Source organism: Phytophthora sojae (assembly GCF_000149755.1).
Source record: "Phytophthora sojae unplaced genomic scaffold PHYSOscaffold_1, whole genome shotgun sequence".
Lineage (NCBI taxonomy): Eukaryota > Oomycota > Peronosporomycetes > Peronosporales > Peronosporaceae > Phytophthora > Phytophthora sojae.
In genome coordinates, this window is record NW_009258115.1 from 2,026,922 (window position 1) to 2,044,480 (window position 17,559).

The 17,559-nt window shown below is 56.1% G+C and overlaps 3 protein-coding genes across 3 annotated transcripts; 2 read left to right on the forward strand and 1 right to left on the reverse strand.

The window, feature by feature from the left end:
• Positions 1 to 1,471: 1,471 nt before the first annotated feature.
• On the forward strand, positions 1,472 to 3,845 carry PHYSODRAFT_320938 (hypothetical protein; the record flags this gene model as incomplete). Its single annotated transcript, XM_009516073.1, has 4 exons — positions 1,472 to 2,227; positions 2,327 to 3,526; positions 3,601 to 3,769; positions 3,805 to 3,845. 4 exons carry the CDS (start codon positions 1,472 to 1,474, stop codon positions 3,843 to 3,845), a joined length of 2,166 nt encoding a protein of 721 aa, XP_009514368.1.
• A 9,527-nt stretch (positions 3,846 to 13,372) lies between these two features.
• Positions 13,373 to 15,914, reverse strand: PHYSODRAFT_320941 (hypothetical protein; the record flags this gene model as incomplete). Its single annotated transcript, XM_009516074.1, has 5 exons — positions 13,373 to 13,485; positions 13,530 to 14,159; positions 14,237 to 14,668; positions 14,737 to 14,925; positions 14,987 to 15,914. 5 exons carry the CDS (start codon positions 15,912 to 15,914, stop codon positions 13,373 to 13,375), a joined length of 2,292 nt encoding a protein of 763 aa, XP_009514369.1.
• A 250-nt stretch (positions 15,915 to 16,164) lies between these two features.
• On the forward strand, positions 16,165 to 17,559 carry PHYSODRAFT_320942 (hypothetical protein; the record flags this gene model as incomplete). Its single annotated transcript, XM_009516075.1, has 3 exons — positions 16,165 to 16,190; positions 16,883 to 17,165; positions 17,242 to 17,559. 3 exons carry the CDS (start codon positions 16,165 to 16,167, stop codon positions 17,557 to 17,559), a joined length of 627 nt encoding a protein of 208 aa, XP_009514370.1.

A 17,559-nucleotide genomic window follows, 5' to 3' on the forward strand; every position in this document is an offset into this window, starting at 1 on the left:
GGGGTGACTATCTCTACCGCCTAAGACACACAGGATGGAATATGAAATGGATGCCCGGATAGAGCACGCAAATTGGAAATAAAGCTCTCACAGATCACTCCAGGGCGCGACACCCCAGTCCCTGCCGACTTTGCCTTGGTGCCTTTGAGTCCCCACTACACCAGTGCTCGCAACACCAGCGAGGCCTTGAAACGTCCTCCGTTTTAAAATCGCACGAAGGCGGATCCCACGTATAAGCTCTTGAAGACGTCAATGTCAGGGGGAATTCCCAGCCCGAAGAAAGACGTCCGCGTGTTCTCGGCAAATTGGTTTCTGTTTGATCTTACGTTTGGCTAGCTATCTGTTTCACTTCACTGACTTCTAATAAAGGTTTCACTATGCTTGACTTGTCTTGGATATGCTTCGACCTTGTGCACGGGACTTCGATCTTCTTGCACTGAGCTTGGGTATGCTTGAATTGGCTTGGTTATCGGGCACCTTGTCGACGTCAACGTTCCTTCGGCAACACTCATCATCTGGCGACAGAGGTACGTGGGTACGGCGTCTCATCAAATCCGCACTGGACCTCTGCGTCTAACCACGTGAGCCATCCTGTGTCGCTTGACGTTCTTGGTCGATCCGGTCCTGGATTGCTGCTACACACACAGCAGTACTGGACTTGTTGTTGGTGCGGTCACGATCCAGTATGTGCACCAGTGGTCAGACCGAATTGATCATCCGGTCCGGCTTCATTCGGTACGGCACCTTGGCATCCGGTGCGTCGCTACCGGGTGCACCACGATCCAGTCCGGCAAACAGTGTACTTTGTCCTGCGAGGTCTTGGGCGCATGGGAGCATGGTGGGCATGGTGAACTTGGGGGTTGGTCCGATGTCTTGACGGAGCCAATGCAGGCAGCAGCCAGGATACGTTCACTGGCTGCACTTGCGCGCCTTAGGCATATCCTGCGGTCAGGGAAGTCGGCGGACGGACAGGATGTGTTACTCCACACCGAATATGAGCGCTCATCCGGTGGGCACATCTCCGATCCTGTGAGCCCATGCTTACTGCAAGCACCGGGTCCCGCCAAATCCACCATGCGCATCCACTATCCACATGTCACACTCCACGACACTGGATTCCTGTTCACTGCGACCAGTCACAGTCAGGCGAAGGGTCGTCCCATCCCAGCGGTCAGACATGGGTGCGGATAAAAATCCTTTCCCACATCGTGTCAACCGCCCCTCTGCTCAGGTTCTTTCACAGAGGATCTTGCCACCGAGGTGACAGGACATGAACAGACCCACACACGATGGATCCCACTCCGGATAGAAGGGGGTACCGAATCGCAAAACCGTTGAAAGGCTCTTTCCCAGAACTCAAGTCAGCCATCGTCTCGTCTCCGTAGCAAGTCTCCACACATCACAATCAAACCGTCGGGAGCAGCCGGCATCACGTCACAATTCATTTTCGATCGCGTGACTCATCACCGCCATGGAAGGCGTCGGCGACAATGCGGGGACGCCTGGCAGCGGACTGCCGGGCCCGGCACAACCTCCGCACGCCCCTCCAGCTGGAGAGGGCGCTGTGGGTGCCAACTCGGGCTCAGGCGGAGGCGCCGGTGAAGCGCGTGGCGAGCGCACGTCTTCTGGCGGCGTCAATCAAGTTGATGGCGACGTCGAGATGCCCAGCGCTAACGGCAAGGATGATCCCTCGCACAGCAAGACGCCGTCGGAGGCGTCCGACAATAACAGCGACGAACACAGTGGGCGCATCCTGAAGACCGAGGGCGACACGATGGAAGAGCGCCTGGCAGCCAAGCAACGCAGCATTCCTGGGCGCGTCCTGTCCGTGGTCGAGACGCTCAACATGCCTGCGGGTAGCGGCCTTCCGGCGAGACGCAATCCTGCGCCATCATCCAGTCCGGGCATGACCGCAAGCTGGGAGGCACCGAGTGGGTATGCACCGGATGGCGCGTTTCGGCTTGTTGGGGTTCCTGCTCACATGCGTCACCTCGAAGATGACCGCTACATGCGTGACGGATACGCTGGTCTCGAAGTGCTCACCACGATGGAATGCTTCTCAGCGACGGACCTGGTGGACCTGAACGAGCTGGTGGGCGAGGCCGAGGACGTGAACGTGAACGAGTTCTTCCTTCGACCTCGCACCGGGCCACCACCCAGTCCGACCGAGTTGGAGGCGCTGCTCGACTCCGTCCAGATGCGTCGTGAGCTAGCATCAATCTTGTCGGTCTACGATCCTCGCGATCTGGCACTGCGCACATTCAGTATGACTACGTTCATGCGCCGTTTGTTGATCCGGTACCGAACCATTCGTGGGGAGATGTAGGCGACCGGGTCGTCCACGATCGAGAAGCTGTTGACCGCCCAGAAGGAGAGCTCCCAGTTCGAGACTCACGTCACGCGGCTGCAGGGACAATGGAGAGCTGTCTTCAATGACCTCAAAGAGACGAAAGAGGCAACAGCGGCACGGTACCGGGCGTACTTCAAGAAACTCATGGCGGAACACGAGGTCGAGAAACAAACGCTACGAGACCGAATCGCTGGCTTGGCGTTCAAGCTCAAAACATCCAGTACGTGGGTCGAGTCCCTCGAGTCTCAGGTCTTCAACGTCGACCGCATGATGAACTTCCTTAGCAGGAACCAGACTAAGGTGACTGGCAACTGGAAGCGTCTGGAGGAGTTGTTCAAGCACCACCGATCCGGTACCACGCCCCCCACCGAATGGCAGACTCTGATCTCAGTCACCTCTGCAGATGACGCATTCACCGATCCCGGGCCGTTCGAGTTCCGACACGACGGCGACACCGACACGGAAGAGAAGGGCGATGACGGGTCTGAATCGAGTGAGGGCGGCACAGGGTCGCGGGGCAAGCGCGTCACTATCGTGGATGTCACAGGCGGGGCTCCACCCGGCAAGACTTCCTCGTCAGAACGTCAATCCAGTGGCGGCAAGCGTCGTCACAAGGCGGTGGCTCGGGTCGTGAATCACCCCATAACCTGGGATCCCAACGAGGAAGATGCGCGCCCCATGGGCCAAGAATATCCAGTCGATGAAAACCTTGCATGCGCTTCACTCGCCGGGCTTCCCGTTGTGTGGCGCAAGCTTCGGACGGATCTTCAGCTGGCCATGCGGACTGGATTGACGTACTCGGAAGCCACGACTCTGTTGAACAGTGACGAAATGGCCCATCACCTGTTCCATCCTTACGATCTGTCCTGCATGCTGGCTCAGATGATGTACTGGAACCAACTGGACAAGGCCTATTGGACAACTTACGTGCCAGAACGATACTTCCTTCGCGCGGAGAGCATACTGGACCGCTACGTACAGGATGGCCTCGAACCGGATCGGTGGCCCGACCAGATGGACCCCACACAAGATGACAGTGAGCTGCTTTTGGACGAGGACGAAGAGGACGTTGACAAAGAGGATCGTGACGGCAACCGGGAACCCAGCGAGGAGGCTCAAGCCAAGATCGGCCGGATGGAAGCTCGTGAGGCAGCAGCGCAACAGGATGTCGCGGAGGTACCGGACGCCAACGCTGCACCGGATCTCGTTTTGCCTTCAACTCGTCGTCCCATCATCTCTATCGGACTCAGCCACCACTGGATCTGGCAAGAAACGCAAGAAGTGATGAACGCAAGAAGTCTCCACTCGCTCGCAAGGAGATGAAAGATCTGACTCCTGAAGAGCTGACCCTGATCGAGGAACCGGGTCGAGGCATCACTTCGTGGCGCCACAAGGGCATCCTGACCACTTTTGCACCCAGTACGATGTCGTAATGCGGGTTGAAGGATTGTGAGGCGATGGACCCGGAGGTTACCCGAAGGTGACCCGAGAGTGAGCCACTTGAATTATGGGACACCGTAGCTCGGCGTCCCGTATAGAAGGCCGGCGACTGATTACGAAACCCGATGGCGTATTTACGGAGATCCAGAACGGGGAGGCCCGTAACAAGGACGATGACACCGCACGGAGACAGCAGATGACGTCACGAGGTAAAGGCGTGCAGCATACTGGTTGGTTGGTTGGCCGGCAGACGAGCCACCGGTAGATAGGCAGTTCAGTTCAGAATTTCCAACAACAAGACAAGGTACTTCTTCATATTAGTCTTTGTGTTGTGCGGTTAGGGCCTACGTATGTACTGTGACTGTTTCCTACCTACTTGCGAAGTGTACTCGGGGTTCTGGATTGATTTGGCCCACCGGTAACCTTCTAGTACCGTAGTGTGGTGCATTGTCTGGACTCAGGAGATCAGCTCTCAGTGTCCGACAGTAGGACACTCTAAACGGTTTAGTAAGGTATTGGTGTGCGTCTCGCGCTTTGGTTTGGACCCGCAGACTAGCTGCGGCAGGAGATCTCCAGTAGATCTCGTACATATTGTACAACAAGTTGTCGTACTGTGGGAAGAGTTACCTCGCTGTACAAGTGCATCCGCGACAGAGTTAACTTAAGTCTCTGCCTGCGAGTGTAAGGAACCCCATATTCACCCCATCATATTACACGTCTTCTAGGAATTACGCTAGATAAAGATCCGAGTCTTGCTACAAGGGTACACAAGGTGAGGCCTAGAGATCTCGGGACTAGTTCTCGTTGTCTTTGGGTATTTGGCTTGCAGGGGTAACCCCCCCCCCGTAGTTGCGTGGCAGGACACGTGTGGGAGTTTATTAGTTTTTTATCTGAGGGACTCCACCACAATGGTGCGCGTGCCCGGATCTACTAGTCCGAAAGGGGACATGAAGGTGAAGGGTGAGGTGAGGGAAGACGGAACCCCGCTGGGACCGGTGGAAGTTAAACGTGAAAACACTAGGTCCACCGACGGACAGGCAATGGGGACGCCTGAGCTGAAGGATTTCGTTTACGAAGAGAAGTTCCCTGTTAAGGCTCCGAAAGGAGCCGTTCGGGACTCGGTCCAAAAACCGAGTTCCATTGGACCTGCTGCTAAGCGGGACCCCGGCGTCGCTGAAAAGCGAGGTCAAAACCTGGAGCGCGAGCATCTGAAGGGGGTCATCCGCGACCTCGCTGCCCGAAGCGATGCTCTAGACGCTGCGATGGACTACATGGAAGTCGAAGATGCGAAGAAGAAAGCCGAGAAGAAAACGGAGAAATTGGAGATCTCGGCGCTAGCGGTCCATTACCCCAGCAACGACACTCACGATGAAGACAAACGATTTCGTGAAGCCGAAGTCAACTACTTCCGTCAAGAGCTTGCGTTCCTGCTCCAGAGAGATCCGCTCCTGCGTAAGTTGGGGCTGACGATACCATGGCCTCTCACGGGTCCAGTTCGCAACCCGCGCACGCTAACAATCCGAGATCCGCTCCACGCCGTCACGATGCTGTTCTGCGTGCCCGAAGATGCTGGTTTCAAGGTACATGAACAGCGGATCTCCACCGATGTACGCGAGTACGATCTGGAAACCACCGTCCTTACGCTCGCGTGGGTGTACGCAGTGTTGCAGAAGCTCGTCCCGAGTGCAGATGACTCATTCGCGCCGTTGCCGACTGGAGACCTCACACCTCCTCGGTTGGACGATTCGCGGATCTCCTTCAAGTTTAAAGATGACGGTGACGCTCTCATGAGGAGCACTACCTCAACCAAGAAGCCTCCACCGGCCCCACGTGTGTCCCGCCGAGAACGACGTGCGCAAGGGATCCCAGCGATCGCTGCAAATGATGTAGGACGCGGGAAGTCTGCACAAGTGTCAAATATTGCGCAGACTCGCCCAGCGAGAGGACCATGTGGGAGGATCCAGGAGGCTCAAGAGGTTGCAACAGAACCCGATCGCCCCGGCGGTGTGGCTGAAGACCTTCTTTACCAGTTTGCGAACGAGCGAGACGAGCCTGAAGACGTTGAGATGCAACCAGTGACTGCGTCTCCCGCTCGGCCACGTATCGGGTACCGATCCCAGACACAACCGGAATACCAAGGAGATCTCCATGACCTATCCGATGACCTCGGCTATGATGGAGGTGGCGGAACCGGAGGTCGTGTCGCAGCTGTGTCCACGGCGACTAGGTTGCGAGCATCGGCTGTGTCCGAACTAAAGGACTTCAGCGGCAAGGAACATGATGAAGAAGCCGCCCGAGCCTGGTTCAACAAGGTTAGAACGGCCTTCCGACGGGATCAGATGCAGCCAGACGAGATGTGCTTGACATTTGTCGATTTAATGATAGGCCCTGCGCGCAATTGGTATTACCAGCTGAGCCGCACCGCTCGCGCGTCGTGGACTGACCTGGGTGAACAGTTCCAGATCCACTTTTTCGGTAAAGGAATCTCCCTCGCGCGCAAGTACTACCACATGCGGCGCGGGAGTCAGGAAGACCCACTGGATTACTTATACCGGCTGAATCTGAACGGGATCCGTGCCAACTTGAAGATCCATGATGGCACCAAGGAACAACGACGTGAACACGTCGACCACTACATCGATACAGTCCAAGATGACGATCTCGCCGGATCTCTGGTAGTGTTGAGGCTGCCTGACTCAGAAGCTCTCGAAGGCGTCCTGTTGGCCATGCGACGCCGCCACCAACGTCGCAAGATTGAGACCCAAGGTTCGAAATACCGCCAAAAGGCTCCCGCCCCTGCAGCCTCCTCGAGGGCGGTGCGGGTTGTGACTACCGGTCGCGGACGCCGCGGAGATCACAGAGATCTCAACGAGTTCGAGGGCGAATCAAGCAGTTCCGATAGCGAATCTGAAGACGAAAGAGCGCACGTGTTTTCGGCAGCTAGGACGCCTACACCAGGAGATGGTGAACAGCCAGGGGCGCGCCAAGACCGCGAATACCAACTGGGGCGTCCGAAGTACGGCACTCGATGCTCACACTGCGGATCTCGCAAGCATACGGATCTCGGGTGCTGGAAGAGGCTCACGTGCCAGAAGTGTGGACGCATGGGCCATCCTACCGACAAGTGCTTCTACGTCTGCAAGTGCTGTGGAGACGTTCACGAAGCAGGTCAGTGTAAAATCGGCGACTTCTTCGATGCTGTTCGCCAATGGTACAACCCGACTCGCCATGCCGGACTGCTGCCCGAGAGCGTCGAGAAGGCGTTAAACTAGACCGCTCGCCAGGCCTGAACAGCCTGGTACGTGACGAGCGATCGAAGTTCTGCATTTATGCATATGTTCAGAGAAAGGCGCGAGCGTTAGAAGACCCAACTTCCTGTAACGCGGTGAATACAGCCAGATCTCTTACCTCGGATGAAGATGACTATTCGCGTCGCCCATGTGTGATGGCCCTTCGACTGTCGCCGGGTGAACGCCGAGGTGGCTGGAAGTATTACACTCCCTCCAAGTGGTTCAAGCAGTCGAAGGCGACCGGTGCGGTCAACAATGTCCGTGCCGTCCTACTCTTTGATACTGGAGCCGAAGTGTCGATAATCGACTCTACCTTTGCACGTAAGGTGGCTTGTGAAATTGATACAACACAGACAATGGATTGTGTTGGTGTGGGGGATGCTGTGTACCGCACAGAAGGCCGAGCAGAAGTCAAGCTTACTCTGGCTGGAGCGTTGGTGTACAAGTTCCGTGTGTGGGTTGGAGATCTCTCAGGACAAGACGTCATTCTCGGCATGGATTTTAGGGTTCCTGCGGGGGTGAGGTTGGACCTGGCTGACGGAACGCTCTGTCTGCCGGACGAAGTTCGCATCCAGATGACCGACCGTAAGCCACTGTATAGCAGCAAGGCTGACGCGGTCTACGCAACGGGATTCCATGAAGTCGGTCCTGGCCAATGGACAGAGATCTCACTCAAGTCCCACAACAAGCGGTTTGAACTGTGGGTAACGAGAGGGGAAAAATGGGTGATCACGGTGGTGAATGGTGGATTCAGTAACAAGTCATACCTCCGGATCACCAACATCAGCACGAACCGCCTGGCGCTGGATCGTTTGATGTGTTTGGCAATCTGGTTACCCGTTGGGCAGATCCCGCGTCGACCTGGATTCGCTAGGAAGGATTCAATCCGCAATCGGGAGTGGCAAACACTTGCGTTCGAAGCAGCTGTGGACACTGGAGATGCAAACGAAGCGGAAGTTGAAGAGTCTGGACCGCTGGTCGAGCGTCCTAGCTACCGGACTCCGACTGCGATTTTAGCACGGCCTCCACAAGTGAAGACCGTTGAAGCAGCAGCAACGTCAGAAGGATGCACGCGACTCACACTGAACGACACACATCCTCAAATCCAGCTGATGAAAAGTTCGACTGATCCGACTAGGGTGACCGAAACCGAGGAGGACGTGATCTCTACCGATCCCGGTCAGGTGATCTCTGGTATGGACAGCGATGACTCCAGTCTACCGCGTACGGAAACTCGCGCAGGCGAGGAGAGCGGCCTATCCTCTACAAACAGTGGCGAAACACCGGTAGGCTTGGCGTCGACTCCGGCAAATGTGGCTGAGGCCGAGCTCCGCAAGGAGTTCCCAGAATATACCCCTGAGCTCATGCCACAATCCAAAATACACGCCGCGGCCACCGAGGAAATCGTTCATCGCACGTTGTCGGTCATCGTTGAAAGCGACTGGAGCGACAGCTGTAGCTGTGAGTCCGAAAGCGCTGAGTCTACTGGTAGCTGGGGTAGTTTTGACTGGCAGACCGACGACGAGAAAGAAGAGAAGCCGGTGAGTGGAATGCTCCTAGTGACCCAGGTCGAACCAAGCCAAGGCGGAGATGCAACCGACATGGATGAAGCGAAGTATGTTCATGAAGGGGCCGATCTCACTGCGGAAGACATCGAAAAGGAGATGGCGGTGTTACCAGAGATCTCCCTGACGGCAGAAGTTAAAAGGGAAGCTCTCAAGGTCGGGGATCCAACTGAGAACACAGCAGAGGAGATTGATTGTCTGCGTGATATCATTTGGGAGCGGCGTCACCTTCTCATCGGCAAAGGGAATGCTTTACCCCCTGCGGCGACGGGGGCGATCTGTGACATCGACGTTGGTGGTGCACGACCGGTGGCTCAGCGTTGTCGCCGGATCCCGCCTCAGTTCCGTGAAAAGGTGTTCCAACTCGTCAAGGGGCTACTGGGGGCGAAGATTCTTCGGATCTCAACTTCTCCTTGGGCGTCTCCGACCGTTATCGTCGTCAAGAAGAACGGCGTGGACGTCCGACTCTCTATCGACTACCGTCTGGTCAATGCTCTGACACGACTGATGATCTACTCCATGCCGTTGATTGACGACCTCCTCGAAGATCTCGACAGTTTGCAGTGGTTCTGTTCTCCCCACATGGCGAGTGGGTTCTGGGTGGTGAGTATGACCGATCGAGCCCGAGAGATCTCCGCGTTCATTATGCCGTTCGGCCTGTTCGAGTGGCTGCGAATGCCGTTTGGTCTGAAAAATGCCCCCCAAATCTATCAGCGGCTGATCGACAATGCGTTATATGGCGTGCTGCGGATCTCGCCGGGTCAAGATCGCGCGGATCTCGTCAACATTTTCGAGGAAGGTGTTCCTGAAGATCGATCGCTGCCGTCGGTGCTGGGGCGCCGCTCTTACATCGACGACATCTTAGTTGGAGCAAGCTCGTGGTACGAACTGTGTGAGAAGGTCAAGAAGCTCCTAGAGGTTTGTGACCGCTGGAATCTGTCTATTAGCGCGGAGAAGAGCAGTTGGGGTATGAGCAAAGTCGACTATCTGGAGCATCAGATCTCCAGTGAAGGCCTGTTCACCAAGCCGAATGATTTGGCAAGTCTGGAGGCGTTGAAGTTTCCCAAAACGCATAAGGCTCTCCAGTCATTCATCGGCAGTCTCAACTACTACAATCGCTTCATCGAAGATTTCGCAGTGTATGCCACAGTGTTGTATGAGTTCGGAGATTCCGATTTCATCAAGGGTCGAGCCACAAACGTCAGCGGAAATCAGGAGGCGACTGTGAGATGGGGCAAGATGATCAACGCACCCATGGTCTACCATTTTGCCCCAGAGTTAGATCCTGTTGTGATTGTGTACGCAAGCAAGTGGGCGATCTCTGCCTCTCTCGTTCAGTGTCGTGATGGAGTGTACGTACCCGTCAAATTTACGAGTAGGACACTGCGGTCTCACGAGATCGGGTACGACATTGTGGAGAAGTAAGTACTGGCTCTGCTAAGAATCCTCGATAGCTGCTTCACCATGCTGAGTGGTCGACACATCCGAGTGCTCACCAGACACACGACTCTCGCATGGATCTTCCGCGCAAAAGGCTTGAAGGGACGGCTAGCTCAGTGGGCGGCGCTGCTCTCCCCCCATTCGCTAGAGATCGAACGTTTAACGAAAGGCGAAGATGAGCTACTAGGTTTGGTTGCCGCCAGTATCACTCCGCGCGCAGAGATGGATGCAGCCTTGGAGGAGATCTCTCCGCAGAAGAAGTCGACGAGAGCATTGGCTATCCCGATGCCGACTTTTACGCCCGGAGAAAACGTTTGCGTCGTCAGCTTTGACGGATCGGCCAAGCCGAAACGAGTTGGTGGAGCTTTCAGCGCTGTGGTATGGGATGCTCCTGGATGGAAGGTTGTCAAGGCTGAATCTGGCTATTTACCGGACCTCACTGTGAACGAGACCGAGTACCATGGCCTCCTTCTCGGACTTCGTTTGATAACCGATCTCCAGATCGACCGTCTTATTGTGTGTGGCGACTCCAATTTAGTCATCCGCCAACTGCGTGGAGAGATGGAGTGCAAGTCATCGGTACTCCAGCTCTTGCGTGAGAAGGCCAGAGTGATTTTGCGGTCTTGGCCGCAATGCGAACTCATCCACGTAAAACGCGATTGGAACCAACCCGCGGATATGCTGGCGGGACAGGCGCTGCAGCGTGGTGCCGGGGTAGTTGTCGAGAGTCACACCGATTACACGGACCTCGAGACCTTGAATCGACTGGACGAGCTCCTCAAGACGCGCGAAGAACGTGACGCCCATCCGAAGGTAGGCGTTGTCACGCGAAGCCGATCTCGTACTGTCGCACCAGTCGTGTTGCAGGAAGACGTCGTCAAGCAGCTGCGCTTGGAACGTATTTGCCGTGCTCAAGACGAGGAGGTGTGGATCTGGCCACTGAAGTGTTTCCTGCACGGTGATCTCTCTCAGATCTCGAGCCGTCAAGCCAAGACGTGCAGTAAACTGGCTGACAGTTACGAGGTCGACGAGCATGGCCTCTTGATGTACTGTCCAGTCGAGGGGCGCGGTGGTGATGTCGAGGACCGTGGATCTATGGTGAAACTGGTAATGCCGAGTACACTCCACGAAGATCTCCTGCATCATTTCCACACAAGTGTGGAGGGAGGTCATCAGGGAGTCAGCCGAACATTCCAAAGCTTCGGAGGCATTTCTACTGGCGAGGTATGTTCCGAAGTGTGCAGAAGTATGTCGGGGAGTGCGTCGACTGCGAGACGGGAAAAGGAAAACCCACCTTGCGGGCGCGATCGCCGGGCAATATCGCCGCTAATTACCCTTTCCAGGTCGTGGCTATGGATCATATCCCCACCCTCGCGAAGTCGTTCAAGGGCAACACAGAGCTCCTAGTCTTCGTGGATCTCTTCACCGGCTTCGTTGTGGCAAAGGCAAACGCGGACAGGACCACACCAACAGTGGCTGGGGCATACGAGGAATGCGTGCTTCGGCGGTATGGAGCCAGCGAAGTAATCAGGCACGACCAGGAACCGAGCTTCATGTCCGACTTTTTCCGGTCGTTTAATGCGCTGCTGGGCCAGCGTCAGCGATCTACGCTCGCGTATAGACCTCAAGTAAACGATACAGCGGAGCGGATGGTCCAGACTATTTCCAGATCTCTGCGGATGTACATTGAAGACGAGAACCAACAGGACTGGGATGAATATGCGGAGCGGTTGGTGTTTGCGTTGAACACATCGCACGACCGAGAACGCAAGGACACGCCATTCTTTTTGCTGCATGGGTGGGACCCTAAAACGAATATTGAGGCATCGTTGACTGTTGGAGGGACCGGAAGCCGAGATCTCGACCCACAGAAATGGAGGTTCAAGATCTAACGCCAATACCAACGTGCTCAGACAGAGACTCGTCGTCTCCTCGCCGAAGTTCGTGAGAGTCGCGCGGAAGCCCACAATGAGAACGTACCGGAGTCACCCATTAAGGAGGGATCGCAGGTGTGGCTGTACCTCCACCGAGTCAAGGTCGCATACGTTCGGAAGCTCGCTCACATGTGGCGTGGGCCTTTCAGAGTCGCCACCCTGGTGAACGACTACGCTACCAAGCTGGAAATCAGCGGGACTGACTACCGACTGTTCCCTATCGTACACATCTCGAAGCTGAAGCTGGTCCGACAGTTCCCCGAACGACCCGCCGAAGATCCCAATGTTGATGAAAGCGAACGATTTGACTTTGACGAAGAACTTCTCCCCGAGGATAGCTGGGAGGCACAAACTCGCGGAGACAACGAGTATGAAGTTGAAGAGATCTTGGATGTCAAGACGGAGAGACGCACCCGTTACGGTCGACGGCTCCAGAAATATTTGGTGCGTTGGAAGGGCCACGCAGAGACGAATTGGGTCAAGGAAGAACACCTGAACTGTGGGGGTCTGCTGTTCGACTTCCAGCAGAAGCGACGGAGCCGGCAGAGGTTCCATGTGGTGCAATCGCGTGGAGAGGCCGACATCGCCGAAGAGTGAGGCGGTGTTGGGGGGTAGTGTGGTGGACGCTATCCGTAATGGTGGATGGTATTTGTTGCACATTTACAATTGATTGAGTGAAAGAAGAAATGGAGAGAAGACCACGCGATGGAATGGAGAAACGAGGTTAGTTCTGATGATCAGGTCGGACATTAGAATTACGGCGAACGAGTACTCGGGGGCAACTTGGAGATGCAGCCCGGTGTCGCAGTGCTGGAGACACCTGGGGTGCGAACGCGCGTCCGACGGCTGCTGAAACGCGCTCGCCACGACGCTCTGAGCCTGTGCGATGGTGAAAACCGGCACTGTTCGTGTCGGAGACTACCTTCGCGTTCCGTCGATTATAGCCGGATCGCTGTCGCCGCTGATTTGGAGATCCAGCCCGGTGTCGCAGTGGTCGAGGCGCCGGAAGCGTGAAGGCGTGGTCGGTGGCCGTCGGACTAAGTGCACTCCTACGCCTGGAGTTTGTACTATGGCCCTGATCACCACAAATCACTTCCCAGAATGCACGGCGACCTACGGCATGCCTTCACATCTCCAGTTGGGGAGATCTCCCAGTCATGACATTGACTGTGTACAATTAAGTTGTGGGGCGGGAGTGATATAAAATGGAGTCGAAGCCGGTGTATTACGATGTCGATAAAGAAGATGCATGCTCGCGGAGACTACCCACTAGCTACGTACATTGGTGAAGGAAGAAATGTCGGACGCTGGAGATTTCCGGTGGTCCTCCTAGGTCTGTTCAGCTGACTCAGGCTAGGCGATTGACGAGGTCGCCTTGAACTTGCCTCGAAGGCGCGTGTGGATGGGTTCGTTCATCGGTGGGTGTTTGGCACGAGCGTTCCAGTAGAACAGGCGCACGGCTTCGCCTCGTCAGTCGTTCGTAAGACGTGTAACAGGTCTCCAGAGGCACCAGAAGCTCCCTTAGGGAACCACGGGCACGTTGCGACCAGCGGCAGGAAGAATGGCTCCAGAAGAATGTCCAATTCGCACACATAATCCTTGCACAGGCGGGCCACCTCTTCGAACACAGGCAGCAGCATCTTCACAAAGTGGGATCTCCGATTCTTACGATCCGAAGTGAACTTCACCTCCCAAGACTCAGCGCTGGCCTTGGAAATGGAAATCTCGATGGAGTGGGTGATCTTCCAGAACACAAGCGCGCCACGATTATCGTTCCGAGTCAGCACATCGCGGATGATGGCCAGAAGAGGTTGGAAGCGGGGATCTCCAATGTCGAACGAGATTGGGTCGGGCATGTTATCCAGGAAGATCTTCCAGGGACTCGCTTTGTATAAAGCTTCGACCGAGGGTTGTGGCCAGGGCCGATAGTCAGCAGGAACGGCCAGCTTCCCCTTCTTAGGGTTGCACACCCCGGCGGGTAGCAGCCAGTCGCGTGGTAAGAACTTCGAAGCGAGGTCTTTGGCTGTAAGCTGGTCAAGGCGGTGACCTGCAACAACCTCCCACAGCCATGGCGTGACATCGGCAGGGCGCGCAGCTTCGCTGGACTCAGGTGGAATTGCGTGCATGAATGGGCTTTGGGCTGATACAGAGATCCACGGGCTGTCAGACGGAGATCTATGAAAGTTGCTTGTCTGACAATGAGGAGGAGCTACGTACCCATCGCCGTAGAGGAAGACAACTCAGCTGGCGCTCCCTCGGTAGTCGCAACGGCACGCATTGCACGCTTCGACGGTGACGTTGAATCAGAAGAGAGATCTCCACTTCGCTTTGCCGAGCCAGACGGGAGCTGCTGCGAAGATGTTCGCGCTGGAGGATCAGAGGAGACAAGGCTCGTGACCGTTGACGCCAGTGTGGCAAGAGACGAACTGGAAGAGGCCGACGCCACGCATCGTTCCACCACAGGTTGCGGAGTTGGCGCAGGTACCAGATTGATCAAGTTGCGCAACGCTCCAAGGTGTTCCTCACGCTCCGCTAGTTTGCTGCGGAGATCAGCAGATGAGGCCTGCTCCTTCAGCAGCGACTGTCGACTCGCATCCAGCTCCGCCTGCAAGTCGTCGCGAGCGAGGGAGGCCTCCGCTCGCTCTCGTTCTACAAAGCAATAAACGCACAGGTCAGCACAAGAGTAAACCCGCCACATTAGCACGCGCGATCATGACCTGCAGCCACTGCGCGATCCTGAGCTGTTGCGAGATCAGCCTGACGATGCTCCAAACTGTTCTTGAAGACGACGTTCTCACGCCGTAGAACGGTGTTATGCTGAGTCAGCCGAGTGATCTTCCTCTCCAACTCCTCCAGTCGCTTCCCAGCCACCTTATGCCGCTGTGCGAGATCCGATACCGCTGTCGCTGTGGAGATCAAGGCGTTAGTGATGCAACATCAACAACCTCAGCACTTGGGACGACTTACCACCGTCTTGCGCCTTCTTCGACGCCGCCGCCGCTTCTCGTCGTGCTGCTTCTGCGTCCTCACGAGCTTTGAAGGCATCCAAGCGAAGGGCGTCCATCCGTGGCGCTGCTTTGTTGACCAGCGTGCGCGATTGCGCCAACTCGGTCTGCAACCTGTCGATTGTCGCCTCCGCTTGGCGCAATTGATTGCGAGATCTGTCTCGTTCGGCATTGGATCGTTGCAGGGCAAGTCCCGCGCGTCCGTCACTAGTCCGATCATCATCAGTGGCAGCTTCGCTGGCAGCCAACAGTCGGCCACCTGGGCCCACCGATGCAGTGGGAGGAGGGGTCCAGGTAGACTTGATATCTGCCAGCACGGCTCGTAGATCATCCAGATCTCCGAGGGCGATCTCCAACTGACTGGGGACGACGTTAGAGGGAGATGCTGCAGCGGACAGAGTGACTTCATCGGCATCAGCTGAGCGAGCGGCGGCCCGTGCGAGATCTGCGCGTACTTGTTGTTCAGCAGCTTCGGCTTGCTGACGGCGTTCTACTTCGGTGTTCAGGGCCTGCTGGAGATCTCGGAGACGACCGTCGGCTTCGTTGCGCACGCGTTGAACCTCCAGATCGCGATCATGGATGGCTCGATGAAGACTTGCAGTGTGGCGACCAGATGCTTCAAGAAGATCCTGGGTGACGTCAAGACGGCCCTGGAGATCCAGCACCTCGTGATCGAGGGCCGCGGTGACTTGAGCAACCTGGATAATGCGCGCGCGTTCCGATAGAGATGGCTGCGAACCGGAGTATGGAGCCGCGGCCGGTATAGATCGACCAAGGGAGTGACAGGCGGTGCAATCTCCGTGGCTGTTGGTCGACGACGGGGCAGCACTCAGCAGAGGGACGCCGGCGGCCGACGACGAAGGCGACGACGTGGGTGGAGAAGCAGACATGGTGCAGGAGCTCTACGCGTGGCAGCCACCTGCTCGATGGCCTCACGCGAAGAGAGGGCGGATGTCGTAATGCGGGTTGAAGGATTGTACCCGGAGGTTACCCGAAGGTGACCCGAGAGTGAGCCACTTGAATTATGGGACACCGTAGCTCGGCGTCCCGTATAGAAGGCCGGCGACTGATTACGAAACCCGATGGCGTATTTACGGAGATCCAGAACGGGGAGGTCCGTAACAAGGACGATGACACCGCATGGAGACAGCAGATGACGTCACGAGGTAAAGGCGTGCAGCATACTGGTTGGTTGGTTGGCCGGCAGACGAGCCACCGGTAGATAGGCAGTTCAGTTCAGAATTTCCAACAACAAGACAAGGTACTTCTTCATATTAGTCTTTGTGTTGTGCGGTTAGGGCCTACGTATGTACTGTGACTGTTTCCTACCTACTTGCGAAGTGTACTCGGGGTTCTGGATTGATTTGGCCTCCCCGGTAACCTTCTAGTACCGTAGTGTGGTGCATTGTCTGGACTCAGGAGATCAGCTCTCAGTGTCCGACAGTAGGACACTCTAAACGGTTTAGTAAGGTATTGGTGTGCGTCTCGCGCTTTGGTTTGGACCCGCAGACTAGCTGCGGCAGGAGATCTCCAGTAGATCTCGTACATATTGTACAACAAGTTGTCGTACTGTGGGAAGAGTTACCTCGCTGTACAAGTGCATCCGCGACAGAGTTAACTTAAGTCTCTGCCTGCGAGTGTAAGGAACCCCATATTCACCCCATCATATTACACGTCTTCTAGGAATTACGCTAGATAAAGATCCGAGTCTTGCTACAAGGGTACACAAGGTGAGGCCTAGAGATCTCGGGACTAGTTCTCGTTGTCTTTGGGTATTTGGCTTGCAGGGGTAACCCCCCCCCCCCCCCGTAGTTGCGTGGCAGGACACGTGTGGGAGTTTATTAGTTTTTTATCTGAGGGACCCCACCACAACGACTTACGCCGTCTATCAGTCTGCAGGTTTCCCTGACTACGCACCGAACCACAACGGCGGGACGGGGCCACTCAAGGATCGCTTCAATGTGGACGAGTACCGGGCGATCATGGAGACCCGACCGGGCGAGCGGATGTACAAGCGTCATGTCATCAACCTCCTCTTCCACAAGCGTTACGCCCTGGGAGTGAAGGCCCACGTCGTGCTGACCAAGATCGTGAAGTTCATGAAGGACAACGCGCTGGTCATCTGGTACGCGGGACACTGGGTGACGTATCCGGAGGATCGTCGTATGGGGTGAAGGAGAAAAAGAAACGCAAGGGTCTGCATGATCCTGCATCAAGAAATACGCCGAATTGATCACCAAACTTCTGGAAGCAGGGGCCCCGAAGACGATTCCGTACGAGCCGGGCATCTGGGTGTATCCTGCGAAGGTCTGTCCCTGGATCCTGTTTGACAAATCCGAGAAGAAACCGGATGGGAAGCCGTACACGGTGGCCGAGCAGCTCGAAATCCTGGATCGCGAAGAACCGGCTCACGTCCAGTGGACAGGGTGGGCCCTCGATAGTATCATCGCGGATCGTCCGGCGCACATCCGGAAAATGCTGCTGTCTCCCGATGAGCGTGCCAACAACTGGGTCTGCGCTGATCACCGTAGCTAG